This window comes from Amia ocellicauda, chromosome 10 (genome assembly GCF_036373705.1).
Source record: "Amia ocellicauda isolate fAmiCal2 chromosome 10, fAmiCal2.hap1, whole genome shotgun sequence".
NCBI classification, from domain to species: Eukaryota; Metazoa; Chordata; class Actinopteri; order Amiiformes; family Amiidae; genus Amia; species Amia ocellicauda.
Genome location: NC_089859.1, coordinates 16,255,009 through 16,277,844, shown reverse-complemented (window position 1 = coordinate 16,277,844; position 22,836 = coordinate 16,255,009). Strand labels below are relative to the sequence as shown.

At 45.3% G+C, this 22,836-nt stretch overlaps 1 protein-coding gene across 1 annotated transcript; it reads right to left on the bottom strand.

Annotated features, from left to right (window-relative positions):
• Positions 1 to 12,670: 12,670 nt before the first annotated feature.
• Positions 12,671 to 22,691, bottom strand: ubl3b (ubiquitin-like 3b). Its single transcript, XM_066715242.1, has 5 exons — positions 21,616 to 22,691; positions 17,321 to 17,429; positions 16,998 to 17,084; positions 16,800 to 16,877; positions 12,671 to 15,436 (listed from the first exon to the last, which is right to left on the bottom strand). The coding sequence occupies exons 1-5, from the start codon at positions 21,640 to 21,642 to the stop codon at positions 15,384 to 15,386; spliced, it is 354 nt and encodes a 117-aa protein (XP_066571339.1). The 5' UTR covers positions 21,643 to 22,691; the 3' UTR covers positions 12,671 to 15,383.
• Between the last annotated feature and the right edge of the window lie 145 nt (positions 22,692 to 22,836).

Sequence of the window (22,836 nt, the reverse complement as noted above, 5' to 3'; positions counted from 1 at the left end):
GGCTTTGCAGGAAACTGAATTTTAAGAGCCTATATCCATCTCTCTCTAAACTCTCCTGAACTCTTCAAAACATCCTTGCTTTGATTTCTCAGCCTGTGTCACAGCCATCGCTCACTTGTTACTTGCTGTTGTTGCTGTTTTATGGTATGCTAAACCTCAGCAGTAAAAGCCAGCAGCTGCAGGGCTGAGGCGAAAGGAGCCAAAGGCTATATCTTTTCTACCCGGCGAGTCAGGATGGTTGTTCAGAATCACAAGGGGACAGGGATCTCGGATCCCCCGATGCAGGCAGGACTTCAGAACTCATGGGCCGGAGGACAACCATCCTCCCTGCCTCTTTTGAAGCACACTGGGATCTGGCCAGTGACAGGTCCATCCCCATGTCATGCACTCGCCCACTGCTCTCTGTGCTATGGCTCGTCAGGGTCAGCTAATTCATGATTTCAACCAGCCCAAGCAGCAGGTCAGTCCAGGAATGAACAAGCTGGAACTAACACACAGATTTACACTCAACCTACTAACTCCAATCCCAGGGAGCGTGGGAGGCAGGGGGCGGGGATAGAAACAAGCCAGTACCTCATCATTACATTCTCAACTGATATAAAAACACTGACGTTCCCAGAGCGGTGTACACAGGGGGAGGTTTCTAGTCATTAGCACATCATTAACTGTGATGTTTAACTGTAAGTTCACTCTGCGTTTGTTCCAGTTGACTGTGACCTTGCAGGCGTGGTGCCTTATGAACAACAAAAACTGAACCAGACCAGTCCGAGTTCTGTGTCACATAAACCCACAGAGACGCACAGCAGGAAGCAAAGCAGGCGTGGAAAGAAATAATTAAGTACTGGAACCAAAACCTGGGCTGTGATTGATCTCGCAGGACTAAGGCTGAGGAACACTGACGCGCAGCGGCGGGCGGCTCTGCTAGGACACACACCAGGAGGTCTTACGCTGGTTTGGACTGGACTGACTCCATCGCAGCTGCGTGGAGGGGGCGTTAAAGATGGCTGCCAATAGCACCATCAGCCCCCAGTCGTTTCCTGTCATGAACCTCTGTATGCTCTCAGGTACCTCAGCTCTCTGGGGAGACGAGAACACCAGTGAGCTCCTTCAGCTGTGTCCAAACTGAGCTGATCACAGGGTGTCATCCCACAGGGTCTTTTGAAGGAGCTCGTCCCAGGCTCCCAGGAGCATCTGTTGTGAGGGTTTGTTTTTCTGTTCTGCCAGTCGCACTTCCTCTGTCATCCCTCCCCCGTGTGCTGTGACCCCCTGAATAATAAACTTCCATGACTTTATTTCCGGCTCAGATGTGACGATTCTGGTTTTAATATCAAACGTCCTTTTCTGTCTTTTCACTCTGACTTCATTTTCATTGTTCAGTTTTGTCTCCCTCCTCTCATACTCTTTCACTTAAATTATGTATATATATATATATATATATACACTCACCTAAAGGATTATTAGGAACACCATACTAATACTGTGTTTGACCCCCTTTCGCCTTCAGAACTGCCTTAATTCTACGTGGCATTGATTCAACAAGGTGCTGAAAGCATTCTTTAGAAATGTTGGCCCATATTGATAGGATAGCATCTTGCAGTTGATGGAGATTTGTGGGATGCACATCCAGGGCACGAAGCTCCCGTTCCACCACATCCCAAAGATGCTCTATTGGGTTGAGATCTGGTGACTGTGGGGGCCAGTTTAGTACAGTGAACTCATTGTCATGTTCAAGAAACCAATTTGAAATGATTGGACCTTTGTGACATGGTGCATTATCCTGCTGGAAGTAGCCATCAGAGGAAGGGTACATGGTGGTCATAAAGGGATGGACATGGTCAGAAACAATGCTCAGGTAGGCCGTGGCATTTAAACGATGCCCAATTGGCACTAAGGGGCCTAAAGTGTGCCAAGAAAACATCCCCCACACCATTACACCACCACCACCAGCCTGCACAGTGGTAACAAGGCATGATGGATCCATGTTCTCATTCTGTTTACGACAAATTCTGACTCTACCATCTGAATGTCTCAACAGAAATCGAGACTCATCAGACCAGGCAACATTTTTCCAGTCTTCAACTGTCCAATTTTGGTGAGCTTGTGCAAATTGTAGCCTCTTTTTCCTATTTGTAGTGGAGATGAGTGGCACCCGGTGGGGTCTTCTGCTGTTGTAGCCCATCCGCCTCAAGGTTGTACGTGTTGTGGCTTCACAAATGCTGTGCTGCATACCTCGGTTGTAACGAGTGGTTATTTCAGTCAAAGTTGCTCTTGAAGCTTGAATCAGTCGGCCCATTCTCCTCTGACCTCTAGCATCAACAAGGCATTTTCGCCCACAGGACTGCCGCATACTGGATGTTTTTCCCTTTTCACACCATTCTTTGTAAACCCTAGAAATGGTTGTGCGTGAAAATCCCAGTAACTGAGCAGATTGTGAAATACTCAGACCGGCCCGTCTGGCACCAACAACCATGCCACGCTCAAAATTGCTTAAATCACCTTTCTTTCCCATTCAGACATTCAGTTTGGAGTTCAGGAGATTGTCTTGACCAGGACCACACCCCTAAATGCATTGAAGCAACTGCCATGTGATTGGTTGGTTAGATAATTGCCTTAATGAGAAATTGAACAGGTGTTCCTAATAATCATTTAGGTGAGTGTGTATATATATATATATATATATATATATATATATAGAAAGAGAGAGAGAGAGAGAGAAGTTGGAAGTTTAGCAATAAAATAATAAAAGATACAGTGAGGGTAAAAAGTATTTGATCCCCTGCTGATTTTGTACGTTTGCCCACTGACAAAGAAATGATCAGTCTATAATTTTAATGGTAGGTGTATTTTAACAGTGAGAGACAGAACAACAACAAAAAAATCCAGAAAAACGCATTTCAAAAAAGTTATAAATTGATTTGCATGTTAATGAGGGAAATAAGTATTTGACCCCTTCGACTTAGTACTTGGTGGCAAAACCCTTGTTGGCAATCACAGAGGTTTCTTGTAGTTGGCCACCAGGTTTGCACACATCTCAGGAGGGATTTTGTCCCACTCCTCTTTGCAGATCCTCTCCAAGTCATTAAGATTTCGAGGCTGACATTTGGCAACTCGAACCTTCAGCTCCCTCCACAGATTTTCTATGGGATTAAGGTCTGGAGACTGGATAGGCCACTCCAGGACCTTAATGTGCTTCTTCTTGAGCCACTCCTTTGTTGCCTTGGCTGTGTGTTTTGGGTCATTGTCATGCTGGAATACCCATCCACGACCCATTTTCAATGCCCTGCCTGAGGGAAGGAGGTTCTCACCCAAGATTTGACGGTACATGGCCCCGTCCATCGTCCCTTTGATGCGGTGCAGTTGTCCTGTCCCCTTAGCAGAAAAACACCCCCAAAGCATAATGTTTCCACCTCCATGTTTGACGGTGGGGATGGTGTTCTTGGGGTCATTCCTCCTCCTCCAAACACGGCGAGTTGAGTTGATGCCAAAGAGCTCGATTTTGGTCTCATCTGACCACAACACTTTCACCCAGTTCTCCTCTGAATCATTCAGATGTTCATTGGCAAACTTCAGACGGGCCTGTACATGTGCTTTCTTGAGCAGGGGGACCTTGCGGGCGCTGCAGGATTTCAGTCCTTCACGGCGTAGTGTGTTACCAATTGTTTTCTTGGTGACTATGGTCCCAGCTGCCTTGAGATCATTAACAAGATCCTCCCGTGTAGTTCTGGGCTGATTCCTCACCGTTCTCATGATCATTGAAACTCCACGAGGTGAGATCTTGCATGGAGCCCCAGACCGAGGGAGACTGACAGTTATTTTGTGTTTCTTCCATTTGCCAATAATCACACCAACTGTTGTCACCTTCTCACCAAGCTGCTTGGCGATGGTCTTGTAGCTCATTCCAGCCTTGTGTAGGTCTACAGTCTTGTCCCTGACATCCTTGGACAGCTCGTTGGTCTTGGCCATGGTGGAGAGTTTGGAATCTGATTGATTGATTGCTTCTGTGGACAGGTGTCTTTTATACAGGTAACGAGCTGAGATTAGGAGCACTCCCTTTAAGAGACTGCTCCTAATCTCAGCTGGTTACCTGTATAAAAGACACCTGGGAGCCAGAAATCTTGGTGATTGATAGGGGATCAAATACTTATTTCCCTCATTAACATGCAAATCAATTTATAACTTTTTTGAAATGTGTTTTTCTGGATTTTTTTGTTGTTATTCTGTCTCTCACTGTTAAAATACACCTACCATTAAAATTATAGACTGATCATTTCTTTGTCAGTGGGCAAACGTACAAAATCAGCAGGGGATCAAATACTTTTTTCCCTCACTGTACATACACACACAAAGACTATATATATATATATATATATATATATATATACATACATACATACATATGTTTGAAAAAACATAAAATTGGCCTTATTATTCTTGACCACCTGCAACCAATCAGTATAAAAATTAGCAGCTTCTGCCACGTGATGTATTTTCTAAAAATCTAAGACAGATGTTGAATTGAACATTTGGATGTTTTTAGGTAGAGAAGAAAAAAAAAGTTATTTGTTGAAAACTCTGATCCAGCCCCTTAATAATCCCTCTGATTCGTCTGATTCGAGTAGATAAAATGCAGATGGAGCCATTCAGATGGGCCGACACGATCTTACTCTAAAGGAGCATCTGAAAAAACAATCATGTCCACTGTCACTCATGTAGACAATCGCAACACGCTGACTATATCAACGATACCCAGCAGTCAACCAGGAGATTAAACATATGTTGCTCCCAACCTGATCTCATTAAATAGGACAGTATACCTGTGGTGTGAAACTGCATGGACACGGACAGCTGAGAGACAGGGGCCTAGACACAATAGACATTGCCCTCACTAAAGATCCCAAATTACCAACATGCAGGTTTCTGTTCATGAATATTACATAGTGGCTTGACTGTCCCTTAACTAACACCTCCATTGAGCACGAAGTCCAGAATTGGCGAGTTGGGCAAAGCAGTCCCGGCCACGGACAGACACCAAGGATGTAGTGACACAAATGACAGATGAATGTTCCACTGGCATGCTGTGGAATGTGCGGTTTGTTGGTCGGTCCGAGTTCTGACTGGGTCTGGGCTGCAGTCTAAAGTAACTCTGGAGCAACAGCAAAATTGAGTAATCCTGTAGATTAATATTCCTCCTTACAAGTTACTGGCATGGTACAAGTGGCTTTTCCTCAGTCAAAGGGCATGATATTAATCTCATGGGACTATATAGTCAAATAAACATTCAAATTAAAAATCTCAGCTTTCAACTTGGCTGCTCCCTCTTACTGCACACCGCTGTGCTGTGCAACTCGGCAGAGCATTATAAACACGGTTGACAAAGCACATTACCCTGGAAAAGAAAAAGAACAAAAAAACAAAAAAACCCATAGACCAAATAGAGGATGTTGTTTTTGTTTTGGTTTCCCTCAAGAGGAGGGACACAGTTGCACAGCCCCCGGTTTGGGTCAGAGGTACGACAGAGGACAGATCTTGGTGCGCTCAAGAGAATACAATGATGTCATCTCGCACCAGGGCGTGCTGGTGACACCAGGCTTGGTGACAGCCCGGGTTCAGCAGTCTGCAGTTCGTCCCTGTGCAACGGCGGCCGACTCGCTGCCTCAACAGCTGCTTTTAATATAATCAGGAAAATCTGATGGAGCAGGACAGCAACACTGAGCCACGGCTGGAGGGGTGGGGGGGGACTGGAGGGACTGGGGGAACTGGCTGCAGCTGCACAGCCACAGAGTGAACAAGCTGTAAAAGACCAGAGCCCCCCTCAAACAAGAACACTCCAATCAATAGACATCTTCTTTGTTGTCATTATGCTCTAAAGTAATTTCTGAAAAAAAGTAAGTGTGTGTTAGTATGTACACGTGTGTGTAGAAGGGGGTGGTACTAACTACAGAGACGAGCCAGAGTGAATAACCGTGGGCCTGTGTGCCAGCGCTATTGAACTGCTGGCCAAAGCAATTACAGACTCTGGGCCGCATGTCCTGGTGTTTATATTGGCTTCACGTCCTTAAGCTTGTTGGCAATATTTATATATATATATATATATATATATATATATAGAACAGGAAGAAAAAAAAAGAAAATACTGTTTATTTGGTTAAAGTATTTTACATTTCGAAAATAAAAACAATTCAATATTTAATACTTATGATTAAAATCATTTAAAATATCAATTCTTAAAATCACTTAAAATTTTTAAAATCTTTGTGATTTTTAACAAAACTAAAACAATTAACTTTAAAATAAACGTGCTCAAATCAACAAAACAAAACGTGTTAAAAGCAAAAACTGCACACCAACAAAAGAGTCAAATACATTGAAAATAACTGAAAATGCATTAGACAAAATAAAGAAACAATTAAAAAGGAAAAAATAAAAAACAAACAAAAAAAGTCTAATGCATTTTAAATTAAACCCAAAACGGTCAATGTATTTGACAACAAAATATAACAAAACTATACCAAAAAAGCCCTAAACAATGTGATTTAAAAACAACTAAATCTTTAAAAACAATTAAGATTAGTTTTTTTTTAAATCTTTTTAAAACAGTCATCCGTAAAATCTTTAAAAGATCTTGGACTCGGGCTCCAGCAGGGGGAACTAACCGTCCCCGGAGGTGGGTCCCATCATGGGATCCTGAGCTCCCCCAGATCTTGTATGCGCCAGTTCTTATAGGCTTCCTCCTTGCCCCTCTGATGGACCTCCAGATTGACGTAGTCTTTCACAAACACCATGCCCCTCCGCGCGATGACGATCGGGTCCAGCTCCTGCTTATTGAACAAACAGATGTTCCGTCCCTCCCACAGTGCCTGCTTCACTGCGCAGACGACACGCCACCAGCACCTCAAGGTAGATGAAGAGATTCCCTTGGCTGGACCATACAAGATCTGCTGGGCGGTCGCCCGCGCAGGAACGGCAAACCTGTGGAGGAACGGAGAAAACAGGAGCCAGACCCTGTGGGCGGAGGGGCACTCACTAAAGATGTGAGCCTCCGTCTCCTTCCCCAGGCAACCCTTATAGGGGCAGGTGTCATAAGGAGCTATGCCCCTTCTGTGCATGAACACTCGGGTGGGGAGACAACGACTCACAGCCATCCAGGAGACATCTTTCTGCGTGTTCGTGAGGCAAACGTGCGTAGCGTTAGCCCAGATAAACCGGCAGGTTTCGGGAGGGAAATCTTCTATCCGGCTGGTCTCCTGGGCATATCTCATCTGACTACAGATGGTCTTGTAATCCCAGGAGGCCAGCACGACTTTATGGAGGCCTACTTCGAGCGCAAAGGCTCGGAGCGCCCTGTAGAACGGCGGGGGATCCCACGAGTGCGGCCTGGTGTTATCCATGGCGCAGAGGCCGAATGGTCTCAGGCTGCTGGCAAAATAAAAGCGGTTCATGAAACTCACTTTCTTGCCAGCAGCCTGGATGTTCTTGACCACATAGGCCAGCCCCTGCGCCTTTATCAGCCGCACAACGTCCGGGACCCCCCTGCCTCCATCCAGGGTACCCTTCACCATCTGCACTCTTTTCAGCCTCTCCATTTTGCTCCCCCAGACAAACCGAAATATAATTCGGGTCACTAGTTTTGCGATAACCTTGTCTGGGGGGAAGATCATTCCTACGTAGAGGAGTATCGGGAAGAGGATGGCCTTTACGACCAGCACCTTACCAGCCATCGTCAAGGTCCTTGTGCTCCAGCCGTGGATCTTCCTTTGGACCTTTGCTATGGCCTCCTCCCAGCTCCGGGTGCCCGTGTTGGTCCCGTCGATCGTGATCCCCAGAACCTTGATAAACGGCTTCACAGGGAACACGGTCGGCGGGCCCCGGCCGACAGGCCATGCCCTGGAGAGGTAGACCTCGCTCTTGGCCTTGTTCACAGCGGCCCCCGTCGCCCTGCAGAAGCCGTCCAGCAGAAAAAAAAAGAAAAATTAAAAGAAACAATTGCTGTTAGTAGCTCAGCTAACTACAGTGCTGCACCCAGGAGAGACACGCTGCTTCTTTGCACACGGTTCACAGTCTGGGGGGGTTCAGGAACTGATGGGAAAGGTGGAAACACAAAGCGCCCTCACTGCCACCCAGGGAGATAAGGGAGACAGGGCAGGACTTGGCTCAGACAGTCACTGCTCTCCACAGGTAAGCTGGCAGAAGTCAAGCAGAAACTTCATAAAAAGCAAAGCGCATCACATATCTGCGAGATTTAATTTATGTATGATAATAGATTATTAATATTATAATTGTTATTATTATTTTATTTGTGGTCATTTTAAAATAAACAGCATTCACTTACTGGGTCTGTACTCGTGACGAGCACTGTCCCCTCTGCCAGCAGGGTCTCCACACAGCTCCTAAGCGAGCAGCTGCCCATGGTCCAGGTACAGTGAAACACAGTCTGCTTTCACCATCAGGAGGGGGGGTCTGGCCTTAAACTCTAACGAGGACAGCATGTGTCAGGAGAGTGGAGGGGTCTGCCCCTTGGATGCGGTGTTGCAGATTTGTGATAAGGCTGTAGAGCAAAAGAGCACACACCCTTCGCCCCCATATAATGTGACATCATGAATTATGTGCCACAGAATCAATACAATCGAAATGCAACAAGCCCTCTTCCCTCGTTTCCCTGTCTCTCTCATCAGCCCAATGTGACTTGGCCGTGCAGCTAAGAGCTGTTCTTTTCATCCTGATGCACAAGTTTCACTCTCTCTCTCTCCCCATTGCAGGTTTGATCACTTCACTCATCTCCGACTAAGCACTTTGAACACGAGTGACTTGGACTGATTAAAACCATTAATGTGAATGTATTAACATGTTCGGGTCAAAGCAAAAAACAGGCACTCTTGTCCTCTCCTCCCAACGTCTCTGTCTCTGTCCTCATCACCTGCATTCTGTAAAACTGCTCTTTGTGCGTCTTATTTGGTCTCCCTGTCTCTCTTGCTCGCTACAGCGTGAGATCATTTGATTACTTTAACGCTGTGTCTCAAACACCCCATCATAAAACAGAGTGCTGAACCAAGAATTAAAAATAAAGCGAGAAGACAAAGAACAAGCAGTTGAATTGGACGGCGTACCACTGCCGAAATCCTGTCTGCTCCACTTTCCTGAAGAGCCCTGCCAACGTCAACTGGAAAAACGGACATAACTGTAGTGCGTCACTGCCCATTCCACAAAGCGAATGGGAAGGAAAAGAAACTGAAAAAATCCCTGCTCGCCCCGGAGATTGAGGACCTGCACAGGGACCAGCACTCCTCCACTCCACTCCCTCTGGTTTTTATTTCAGCTGAGTGCTTAATTAGTAAATTGAGCTTGACTGAACTGATTACCTCTTTTCCCCAGGTCTCATGCAGGAGTCTCATTGCCCGCCCTGCCCTGCCTAGCAGAGGCTGAGAGGCAAGCGGAGGCTGAGAGGCAAGCAGAGGTTGCACCATCTCCACACACACCTGTGAGTAAAAGCCCTGGTCTTTTTTTTTTTCAGCTTGTGGATAGAGGGGCTGGAGTCTCCTCACAGCAGCTGCAGAGTGCCGTTTGTATTTTTCTGTGAGTGTTACGCATTATAAGAGTTTGGAGGGAGGTGGATTTGGGTTTTTTTGAACAGCGGTGGATCCACTAGAGTCTGGCACACGTGAGTGGAAAGACCTTCTCGGATTCAGGTGTGCTGCTCCTCAGAGCAGGCCCAGTCACAGCAGCAGCATCAGGGCAAATGCTGTCACCTGCTGGCAACACGCAGAACTGAAGCCCAAAACAGATGCTGAAAGAGAGCACACTGGGGCTTGGCAGGGCTTTTGAATCCTCATCATCAATCACCCCCACCACCCCCCTTCTTTAGCCAAAATGCAACCAAACAACAAAACAAACTGGGAAAACTGAGATCAGACAATGGGAATTATGGAGGGTGAGCAGTGCCAAAATTAAGATGAGCGTGATTTTGAACATGAAGATGATTATGAAGATGAAGATGCAGACTGTCCGCTTTTACAACGTTGTCATACAAACTGGTTGGAAGTCAGACATGTCAACGCACAGCAATTGCGGACAGACATGTTTCAATGGAAGAAAAAATGTAGTAGTTTCCATATTGTATTTTGTTAGTTTTTATTTGGGAAAATTTACAGACACAACTACTCGCTCACATGGTATCTATAGATAAAGGGAGGTGTTAAATTAAGTCCTACATTTTACTATATTACATTTATTTTAGGCTGTATACAAGTTATATGTGTTCTATAGCTTTACAATATATACACTCACCTAAAGGATTATTAGGAACACCTGTTCAATTTCTCATTAATGCAATTATCTAACCAACCAATCACATGGCAGTTGCTTCAATGCATTTAGGGGTGTGGTCCTGGTCAAGACAATCTCCTGAACTCCAAACTGAATGTCTGAATGGGAAAGAAAGGTGATTTAAGCAATTTTGAGCGTGGCATGGTTGTTGGTGCCAGACGGGCCGGTCTGAGTATTTCACAATCTGCTCAGTTACTGGGATTTTCACGCACAACCATTTCTAGGGTTTACAAAGAATGGTGTGAAAAGGGAAAAACATCCAGTATGCGGCAGTCCTGTGGGCAAAAATGCCTTGTTGATGCTACAGGTCAGAGGAGAATGGGCCGACTGATTCAAGCTGATAGAAGAGCAACTTTGACTGAAATAACCACTCGTTACAACCGAGGTATGCAGCAAAGCATTTGTGAAGCCACAACACGTACAACCTTGAGGCGGATGGGCTACAACAGCAGAAGACCCCACCGGGTACCACTCATCTCCACTACAAATAGGAAAAAGAGGCTACAATTTGCACAAGCTCACCAAAATTGGACAGTTGAAGACTGGAAAAATGTTGCCTGGTCTGATGAGTCTCGATTTCTGTTGAGACATTCAGATGGTAGAGTCAGAATTTGGCGTAAACAGAATGAGAACATGGATCCATCATGCCTTGTTACCACTGTGCAGGCTGGTGGTGGTGGTGTAATGGTGTGGGGGATGTTTTCTTGGCACACTTTAGGCCCCTTGGTGCCAATTGGGCATCGTTTAAATGCCACGGCCTACCTGAGCATTGTTTCTGACCATGTCCATCCCTTTATGACCACCATGTACCCATCCTCTGATGGCTACTTCCAGCAGGATAATGCACCATGTCACAAAGGTCCAATCATTTCAAATTGGTTTCTTGAACATGACAATGAGTTCACTGTACTAAACTGGCCCCCACAGTCACCAGATCTCAACCCAATAGAGCATCTTTGGGATGTGGTGGAACGGGAGCTTCGTGCCCTGGATGTGCATCCCACAAATCTCCATCAACTGCAAGAGGCTATCCTATCAATATGGGCCAACATTTCTAAAGAATGCTTTCAGCACCTTGTTGAATCAATGCCACGTAGAATTAAGGCAGTTCTGAAGGCGAAAGGGGGTCAAACACAGTATTAGTATGGTGTTCCTAATAATCCTTTAGGTGAGTGTATATACAGATATAGGTAGGCTATATATATATATATAGTTAAGGCGCACGACTGAGAGTCTGGTATTTTACGGTTCAAATAATGATGTATGGATGATGTTTTCTATGTATATATATTTTTTACAAATATATTTAATTTCATGGAGTTAAACGGTTATGGAGGACTATCCTTACTAAAATTAAAAATAAATACACGAGAAAATAAATGGTTAAATAAATACATGGACATTTAGGACTATTTATTTCAACATTTACTTATTCATCTATATATTCATTATTTTCAACATGTATATTTATTTCCCGTTTATCTCTTTGCTATTTACATTTCTCAGTGCGCTTTTAAATTTCGTAGCGTCTCCTGTATTTCTTTTTCTTTTTCAATGCGACAAAAGATTGAACTGTCAATCAGAGCTAGTGGGCGGTAGCAGCTTATTGGCTAAATGCACATAATCATCTTCATGTTCATAATCACGTACATCTTAATTTTGGCACTGATCACCCTCCATAGTAATAACCGCAGTCCAACAAGGGGCTTTGGAGCTCTCTGGGTGGGAGCACTCTGTCCTCCCAGCAGCCTCTGCTTTCCTGCCCTGGATTCACAGGAGCCACTGCAGCCTGCTGATGGCAATGACAGCCCTGGGAGTGCAGCAGTTACTACTCCACATACATAAAACCTGGGCCACACAACACCACTGTGCTCCTCTGGGGGGTTGCAGGTGGGGAGCACACCAGCATTCATTAAATTTAGTCACGCTGGGGACATTTCTACTTTTCAATCCACCCAACCTCTTAATTGGTCATTTGGGCTTAACTGAAATCAGTTTATTGAACCACTCTGCCAAACACCTGTGCAAGCAAAGATTTAGAGAGAGCGGTACAACTTGCTGGGTTGTGCTTTGGGCACCGCTACCCAGGTCTGCCCAAGCAATCAGCAGCTGAAGAACAGGGGGGGGAACACTGTTCAATAAACACAAGATGTTGAACTGGATAGACAACAACTCAGGTTTCTTTCTTTCTTTCTTTTTAACCAGACAATAACCCTTTAGGACTGACCACCAGTGCACAGCCGTCACCTGACCTTAGACGGCTATGACACAAACAACCTAAATGATTTTCCACAACGCATCATCAATACCAGATGCATCAAATAACGAACAAAACAATTTGAAAACAATGTTTTTAATTTTTAAACTTTTTATTAATTTATAATATAAGCTTTAAGCAGACCATTTTATACTTTACATTTTAAGTTATGTATTTACTTAAGCACAAACTGTTAGCAGTGTCATCAACTGGCACTAATTTACCAACAACTCTTTTGTTATTTAAGGACGGCTGGTCGCAGCAAGCGTCATAAAATTGATTTATTTCCCCCTCTCTGGTAAAAGTGGCAAAAAAAATTAAAATAAAAGGCAACCGCTTTTCACAAATTCCAGACTAAACCAGGGGGAGTAAGTCCAGTTTTGTTATGATCTGTTAAAGAATAATTTCATACTTTTAGTAGTAAAATATACACAACACAAAAAATGATAAAATTTCCATTTAGAATTCATATTAATATTTCCACATTTAAAAGAAAAACAAAGACAGCATACAAACACCAGAGGTGCAAACACTGGCACACCTCCACAGATGTCCCCACTTCCATCATTTAATATTTTGTGTAAGTGTTCCCTGCTGCAGTGCTGGCAGTCTCTCGCTTGCGCTGGGGCACAGAGAATCGGCACCTGGCACAGCTGCAGAACCCAAAGGGGCCTGGCACCGTGGGAATTTACAAAGCCATGGCTAAAAGTCCAAGTTAGAGTGCATTTCATTTTAAAACTAAATCCAGCCAATGCAATCCTCTATTGTGTAAAGTGTTATTTTGCAACACCGATATAGACGCTTCCTTTATGCTGCGGTGACATGGCCCGGGGGTGGGGGGGTGTCTGTCCACCCCAGGACCCACCCTCAGTGGCGCAGTGTCCACACAGACACACACACAGGAGGCGGAGACAATCGGGGCAGTCAATGCATGCTGCCAAGCCCTTCACCGAGCTTGTATCAAAAACAAAAAGGACCCAAAACAAAAACATCTCCATCATCCCCTTCATCAGGAAGAGAGGATGCCTGTATGCACATATCCCGGTACACGCCAGCGTTCTCAGGTAATGCCAATCCTGCCATCCAGTGTGACTGTTACAGTAGTGTTTAATTCCGCAGTGAATGGGCACCGACTGCGGCGACGGCAAAGTGTGGGGGTTCAGCCTGAAGGACTCCTTTTGCTTTCTTCACCACTTTCACATTATTTCACAGCTGTCCGAAGCAGCTTCCTCATCCCAACTCTCAGACCACGCAACTAATTTTTTTTAGTGCAGCTCTTGCACAGTTAAAAAATAAATCAAGAAAAGGAAATAAAAACAAAAGCCAGGCAAGGCAACACAGGAGAAGTGTGGCCTGTGCGAGCAGAGTTGGGAAGTGCAGAGGCCTCACGCACCCTCGGTGTGACCATGGACTGGTTAGATTTTTAGCCACAGGCTCTCTGGAGGTTCACCCTGGGAGGACAACACCTCTTGACAAGCCCTAAGTGGGAATTCTGTGCCATCACCCACCCCCCACCAGCTGGAAGCAGGTTCAATTCAATACAAGTTAAAGAGTCGTGACACTGGCACACACAGAAGAAAAACGCATATTAAGAAAACGTTGGTGGGGTTACAAGGTACAGTCTTGCCTCCCTGAATACACTTTGGAAGGGAAAACCCCCCCCAAAAAAAAATGAATTTGCAATTTAGCTCTGCAGCACTAAGACAGGTGCTTCCCAGGAATTTGGCTCAGTTAAGCCCCACATTTAAAAAATATTGAATATTACTAATAATGAAATGGTAATGAAATGGTACGTGGAGTACAGTAGTGATGATTCCCTTTCCAAACCTGTGTTCCTGTGCAAGAGCAGTAATTGATCTGGAGCTGGTGTGCATCAACTCCACATGGCGGAGGGGTACAGGCAGAGGAGGGTGGTGCGGGGGGGCACTTTGCTTCTTGACCCATGGTCACCCCCCCAGTCACATGGCAAAGAGTCTCATTGGTTGTTCTCCTAGACTGTGACCGAGCCAGGGGTGGAGTCTGTCTGTGTCCAACACATTGACCTTTACACCAGAGACACAGTGCTGCTGCAACCACCCTGGCCACCAACACAGCCATGCCCCGGGCACAGGGAGCCAGCCTTCTTTAAGATCATGTTTCACAACTAGAGGGGGGGGTTGGAGAGAGAGAGAGAGAGAGAGACAGGAAGACAACAGAGGGACAAGACAGAGGAATAAAGACAAAAACAATAGGGTTCAGGAGAAGGAGAGGGAGAGAGGCAGGAACAGTCTGTGCAGTCTGCAGGACACGGCAGGGAAGCGTGTCCAGGTCAGAGCTGCTCCTCAGGAGACACAGCTAGGGGCAGCGAGGCAATGCAGCTTCCAGACAGGCAGAGGAGAGCAGAGTCCACTGGGAGGTTAAATACCATGCCAGGAAACCACCACAAAGGCAGCCCCCTCTGCACTCAGCTGCTGTATCAAGACCAGGATGCCCAGTTTCCATGCAGGGTTGCTGACCTGCCAGCTCCCATCTCTTCTCTCCCAGGCCACACTGGTACTTTATTTACCCCATACCTCCTTTACTCAGTTACTGACTGCTCCAGGTGCAGTTTGGCACACAGTTTGGCAGGCAGACAAGGTGGTTGATTGGCACAAAAAATTGGGTAAGAAGTGTCCAGTGTTTAACCCCCCTGGATCCTGGTGTATGTTTTGTCGTTTTGTTTTGTTAAAGAAAGGGAGGATGAAGGGGAGGACAGGGTGGGTGGTGAGGAGGCCGGGGGAGGGGGAAGGTGTGTGGAGGAAGGAAGGAGAGGAGGGAGGGGATGGGTTTACAAAAGCAGACAGCAGCTGCTCTCTGTAGTCTTCTCACGATTCCTCTGACCTAGAAAAGAAACGCACCACAAAAACACAAAAAACAAACAAAATCGTCAGACTTCAACAGAAAGAGGAAGGAATTCTGGAAGTCTGTCCGATGCAAAAATAGGGAAATGGAAACAAAGAAATAATAACAAAGTTGTGTATGCATTCGTGTCTAGTATTTTGTTTTCTATATAGCAGAAAAAAAAATAAGAAGTTCATCACAAAATCCAATTCATCATATAATCTTTATAAATTACACTTAGGACTACCTAACTAATTAGCTTGGAAACTAGCTCCAAGAACTGTGTTCGTCAGGCTTGCAGTGTGGCATCAGGCTGCAGCACTGTGGCACTTCACAGCCTCATTGCAGCTTCTGAGCAAGATGCCTGGGTACACTGGCACTGTACGGCACACACTGGTAATCACCCCTCCAGCTCACTGCCGCTCCGCTTTTGGAGGGCCAGTGCCAATCCTTAAATCCTCCTAGTGTGCCAATAATGTTTCTGATGATTCTCTCGGTAATTGGAGAGAGAAAAAAATATATATACACACGTAATTTAAAATGATTAATGTTTCTTAGAAATAAAACAAAACTGTTGCATAACTTTCTACAATGCTATGCTTGTCAGCAAGATTTTTCACTGTTTGCCGGACACCTTGCAATGCTTCAGTTCTGTCAGTTAATTGATGTTTCGCCTCAGGGATGTCGCAATCCTTCAGGATCCCAGCAAGGTGTGCATCAGATAGTTGTGATCTGTTTTGACTGCTTTATATTCATTGTTGGAAAAAAAATTCTCTCACGAACGTATGAGCTGCCAAACAAGGCCCTGATTTTTCTGAAGGGTTTGCAAAGATTTGGGAAAGATGGAGGAGCTGTGTGAACTGACACCCCCAGTTCCTCTGAAGTCTTCAAAGAGGTGTTGCACTGCAGATCAATGAGGTCTATTTGTAAATCACATGGTACCATTTCCAGATCGACAGAAGATGGATCAGCACACATCTGGAAACCACTGATCAAATTCTTGCAATAGCATAAAGTCTGGATCTAGTCGTTATCAAATCAAATCATCTGCAAGTTACTATGTTTCCACTCCCAAAACACCACTGTAAGAATAGTCACGGTGTCTAACCTTTGTCGTAAATTAGACGAGTGAAGTTGGTTCAGAAAGGGGCAGGAGCGAATTACATTAAAACAGTATAATGTTAATGTTTAATTCAGGCTGCAACTGACCAGCCATGCCCGATTAAATAACTTTTGCAAAATATTTGATGCAGAGTTTGAGACCCCCGTTCTAGAGTAAATTAACACTAAGATCAGCAAATTTATATGAAAAAATGAATACTTCTTAAGCACAAGACCAGATAGGACAGACAGATGGGCTCACCATGAGAGTTCGGCTCAGGGAGCGTTTCCCGTGCAACCAGGTGCATGACGGTTGTTCTTCCCGGGGGAAGCTTCAAAGCTGGGGAGGGAGAGCAGGAGGAGTCGTATAAATAAACAAAGTACTGCAATGTATCAGAGACAGAGATAGAGACAGAGAGTAATTGATGGAGGGTGAAGGAAACACACGGGGCCACCTCACCTCCCAGCGTGACATTGCCGTGCAGGAAGCGGCCCTGGTAGATGAGCCGCAGGATGCTGGGGCTGCTGACCTGCTCCTCCTCCCAGTCTGCAATGGGACAGCACAGTCAACACAGGGCCACAGCAATATATTTTTTCTTCTTCTTTGGGATATAGCTCTCAACCTTACACTGCAGGAGTAGAGTTTGGACCTGGACTATATTAATGACCTAACCGGCCCTTAATTCACACCACCCCCTGAACACAATGTCAATTACAGTTGGCATCAAGACAAAGTGCATTGCCGCCCTGTCCTGTCATAATGCCCTAATCCTCTCCTCTCACCCATGGGCCAGTTGTCATAGACATGTTTGGCGATGTCCGTGGCGGAGTCATTTGGGCAGAAGGTGAAGTCCTTAGTCTTGCCGCTGACCAGAATAAGCCGCAGGTTCACCTGAGAGGGAGGGGAGACAGCAAAGCAGTCAGTACAGCACTAATTCTCAATGCTCACAGGAGGGACTCTGCCAGTGTTTCCAGCTGCACAGCTACACCCTGCAAGATATACAGAACATGCATCTTTCTTTCATTTTAAGAAAAACTACACTTCTAGAACCGATATTCTCTGCATTTTCAAAGTATCCATTACACCAGTCATGGGAGATGACCCAGTGCAAAAATGAAACTTCAAGTTTTATTTATTGAAAGATTTATTTATATAATAGGACATATGTCCTATTCATATAATTATTTATTTAACTTGACTTACTGCAGACAAGACTAATACATTTCTCTATATTAAAAAAATACATTAATGTACTTGAAAAACAAAAACTGGACCCGCAGAGTCATGTGGTGAGGGCTGTCAAACTCTTGGGCAGCCAATCTGTTGAGTTTTAAAATGTTTCGGCAGAGCAGCTGTTTCTTTGTTCAAACCAAACTAGCCCCCTCACCCCCAATGCATCTCTTGGTTCCCCCACCAAGAACAGGCCCCCAGACAGGTGGGGCAGACACTGCAGCTACAGTCCACGCCATTTACACCCCCTTCAAGGGCAACGTGCTAATGCGATAGCCCCAGGTGTCCCAGACAGCTCGGGGGCAGGTTATTAAATTTTAACCATAGCTGCGATGTCAGACAGACACGGAAGCTGTTCTTTGTGTAGGGCTGCACTGGGGTGAAATGGAAGCAGAAACTTTAGAGCCGTTCCAATCCTATAGGTAGCGAAACACCAGCTGGGGGAAAAAAGTGAATCAGCAGAGGATGGAAAATGCACAAATAACAGAGCCCTGACCAGGAGGATGGGAGAATCAGGCCATGAGGAGACTGGAGAGCCCTGAACACAGCCCTCTGCTCAGCCCTCCCATTCCAACCCAGTCTGGACAATTATTAAAACAAATTAAGCCAGAGTTTCTTTATTTCTTGGTGTATTTGTTGTATGTATTTAATTGCATGCTTATCTCCTCCTACACATTGTGAAGTGTTTTGCAGTATTAATAACCTGAAGGGTTGGAGAAGATCTCGTGAGGCCACACAGTAGCTCTCTCTCCTCTGCTCATCCTCCTCACTTCCGATGCCACATTAACGCACAGCGGTGGGGCTCAGCCTGCCGGAGCCACAGGCGGGCCTGCTCAGTGTTTCTCCCAACACGGTCTTTAGCGAGCTTCCCATTAGCACAATCTCATCTGAATACTGCATTTGAAATATTAACAAATCATGAGAAGAAAGTCAATTGCCCAGTCTAAACTGGTATTACTGCAGCACAAATAACTGAAGTACAGTAACAACTAATTTCACTGTGCTCGTGTGCATACATGCACCAATTTGCTGACGCTAAAGAGCTCATTGAGGACTGATGTGTGAGCTGCAGAACAAAGCGGATTTGACTCCTTTTAAAAACATGACACCACTTTTCTTTCGGGTGCCAAATTAACCTAAGTAGTATGCACTAAAGTGGTTCCCTTTGATACATTTAAAAAATACAGAATCATAACGAATTCTTCCTTTGGACAGACGTTGCAGTGAGGCGAGGCCCCGGTCCAGAGGATTTCTGGGGGTAGTGGATAAGGTGCCCCTGCACCAGCCCAATGGGAAAACTGCACTGATTAATTACTTAGTGGAGCCCTGACTGTCAGACCCGCCTGGCTAATTAGTGGACAAAAGCAGCGAGAGCAGCAATCTGTGACACAGCAGGCAGCACCGTGACCAAGCAGGGAAGCAGTCTGCTTACACTGCGGGCGGGGGGGGGGTGGGGACTGTAAAAGAAGTGATGCATTGAGAGGATTATGAAAACTGGAGAGGGGAAGCGAGGAGACAAAATAAGGAAGCAAGAATGTGAAGTGATGCTGTGCTGAACAAAACAGACACACCACCGGTGGCATGCACCAGAGCATGATCCCAGTCTACTGATTAACCTCAGCATCTCATTGTAAAGCAGTTGCAGAAGGAAAAGAAAAAAAAAAACGTACTGCTCTAAAGTTGATAGAAATATGCATCATTCCCTGGGTAACGTTATGCCATAGTGCAGAACGGCAGCACTGGCCAGCCTACCATCTCCAGCACAGGGACACACCCTAGTCTACACCTTTCAGCATTTGCCCATTGTCTACCTGGATGCCCAACAGCCAAACTGCCAGCGCATAACCTGCAGCCGTGCCTCTCTGATACTCTGAGACAGAAGGAGAAACCGGAAGGGTGGAACCTCAGAAATATAGAGCTTGCCCAACAGGTCTGACAGAGAGACAGAGAGACAGAGAGACAGAGAGAGGGGGCAGTAAGAGGCCTTGCCGCCTTGCACAGCCATCTGGGGGACAGACACTGCAGCATTTCACCCCAGGGGCACTCAATTCATTACTTATTTTAATTGTTTCTGAGGACTGGAGGGTGGGAGGGGGCAGAGTTCCCCTCGCCTTCCAAGACAATCACAGCTTTGGGTTCGAACAGGCTGTGCTGTCTCGCGGTCAGAAGCCGGCATGGAGATCCAGCTCCGCTGGTGACCAGGAGTCAGAGCCGTTTCAGGCCTGCTGAGCTGCAGGCTTCTGTCCACCAGCCAACACTAGCTTCAGGGCATTTGAAACTTACTACTTTACTTGGGAGTTAATTTGCTTTTCTTAGTGAAGGGGGGGATACAATAATGTCTGCAGTAATAAGTTGCAATGCCTGCACTTGCCAAGGTAGGTTGTGGACTACACTAACTGCAGGAAACACTACACAGACCATACAGGAAATATATTACACACATACGTACTCACAAACACATACTTTACTCATTTCATCTCATGGCAGCCAGAAATGCAGAGCACAGAGGGGTTGTGCGGTCTCAGATCACTACACACAGCAGAGACCTCCGCACTCCCACAAGAGTTAAAATCAATAAGAACACATAGAATGGAGGAGCAGCCCCGGTCCTGACCCCAAGCACTTAAGTTAGTCCCAGGATGGCTAGATCATTACAGACCACGTGCCTGCCTGTCTGCCTGTCTGTCTGTCTGTCTGGGCTGGGCCTGCATACTGTACTCAAGTATCTTCCACTGATATCAAACTCCCATATGGTTTTGTTTGCAATAACAACTAAAAAGTATTTCCTTGTCCACAGGTAAAACAGCACTTATATTGTTTGCTTAATTTAGAAGCAGAATACAGGCAACACATAATTTAATAGTTTGTGGTGCAAAGCAACAAACACACAATATACATTAATATTTTCCTCAGATATAGTGCCTTTCATTGACTGGTGAATATATAGATGCAGTGATGTCTATGTAGAGCAATGACGTGACTATAGTGCATGTGGGTGAGAACAAGTACAGCTGTTCACAAACCCCGTCTCCCCCTCCCCCTCCCCCTCCACCCCACACACCCTCCCTCCTGCTAAGCTGGTCACTGATATTTGTTGTCGGCCAACCAGGACTTGCATCTCAGAGAACTCTGCTTGGGGCAAACACAGAAACAAACATGGCATCCCATTGCTTCTACACACAGGGCTCCCCAGGGCCACTGGCCCCACACTGGGCCCTGAACTTTTAACCTTGAACAGAAATGTCTGACAATTGTGTGTCAAGGAGGAGGAAGAGGACGTTCTCATTTCTCTAACCGTTCTGGCATGAAGTCGATCTTCTCCCACAGTGCCAAGTATCACACTGCAAAAGCCAGGGCTAGTGCTTTGAGGGTTTTGAACAAAGCAGTGGCCCTTTCCTTCGCTTTGCCACTTCAACAGACAGGAAGGAAACCAGATGAGGTGAGATTATCTTATCTTGGTGGGAAATACAGTGGGAGATTCTCTCCGAATTCTTCAATAAGTCTGGGTAAGACTCTCCCATCTTTGTGGGGGGCTGTACCGCCGGTTCTGTGTGCTGAGGGGGGGGGGGGGGGGGTCTTATTTAATTTAACACAGACCGACTGCCTCAGGGGTTACACGATTTGTGGCGGTGGCAGTGTGGGGTGTGGGGGTTTGGAGTCAAAATTTGGGACAACCTCTGACAAACAAAGAGATGGTAACCATAGCAGTAGTGGGGTCTTTAGTCTTAATCGCCACACACTTAGGGACACACTGCCCCCCCTCTCATTCGAACGCTTGCAGGATAAAGTGAAACAATGTAACAATAATAACAACGTGCACAGCTACACACATGGAAACCACACTCACCGTCTCTGGGTCCCGTTGAGAGGTCATGCCGGCGTTAAACAGGCCTGTTCCAGGTCCACACCAAGATGCCGCTGGACAGGCGTAGGAAGCAGCTACTGTACAAAGAGGCGACTCTGTGCGTGTTTCTCTATCTCTCACAGGCACACACCAGCGTTACACCAGCGTTACACCAGCGTTACACGGCCTGGCACAAAGGGCAGCCGGGTCATAAGTGTGCTGCAACTACAACTACTGGTCTCGTCGCCTGCTGTCAAACTGCAAAGGAATGGACGCTAATAAACGGCACAAACGCCATTCAAAAGACTTACTGCAAAATATGCATAAATTGCTATAGGCTACCAAGTATTATAAACATTGACATAAATGAAAGTTGTGGATACACATACATATATGTGTATCATTAAGTCCCAGACTCTACTAGTTCGAAATGGTGTTGTCCCAGTCTAAAAGAATAAATACGTTTTTATGTATTATACACATTTATTCTATACATATATTCTTATTTAAAATGTAAACATAAACGCAACAAAAACGTATCTTACAGAATCGAAACCACGAAGTTCCTGGAAGCATGTGCAAGTTTTTCTTAGTTATTACAATAATACTATCACCATGTATGTATGTATATATCTATGTGGGTGCTATATAGAACTATGAATACGTCACTTCCTTTCTTGTTATATATATATATATATATATATATATATCGATAGTTACATTTATATAGATTTAAATGTGTATTTTTAAAAATAAGAACAATCGAGTCTATTAACCTGTCTCCGTTTCAAGCAGAAGAACGACAAGTGTAAACCCGGGTGCATTTTCCAGGACTGCAGGAAAAGGGAACCGTAACGCGGGTACATAACACCAAAAAAATGTTTTTTTTCGAATTAATGCGAGACTACCCGAGACAGAACAGTCGTTTATTTTCTATCGGTTGAATGAATATAAAATCTATAAATTCATAATTCCAGTTTCGGTCAAGGATCCCACCGTTTGTATCGCTTTTCTCCGCCTGAAAACACACAAACATAGCCCGGACAGACTTAATGGCAGACGATTTAAAGACACAGGAAATCAGCTGATCTTCTCCACTCAGGAAACGAAATCGCGCCTTGCATCATGGGATTTGTATTCTTCTATAGTCTCGTTTCATCTGGTTTTGAAAAGTTGTAGTTAGTATCCAATCGTGATTTAACAGGCGCACGTTTGTCGGAGCTG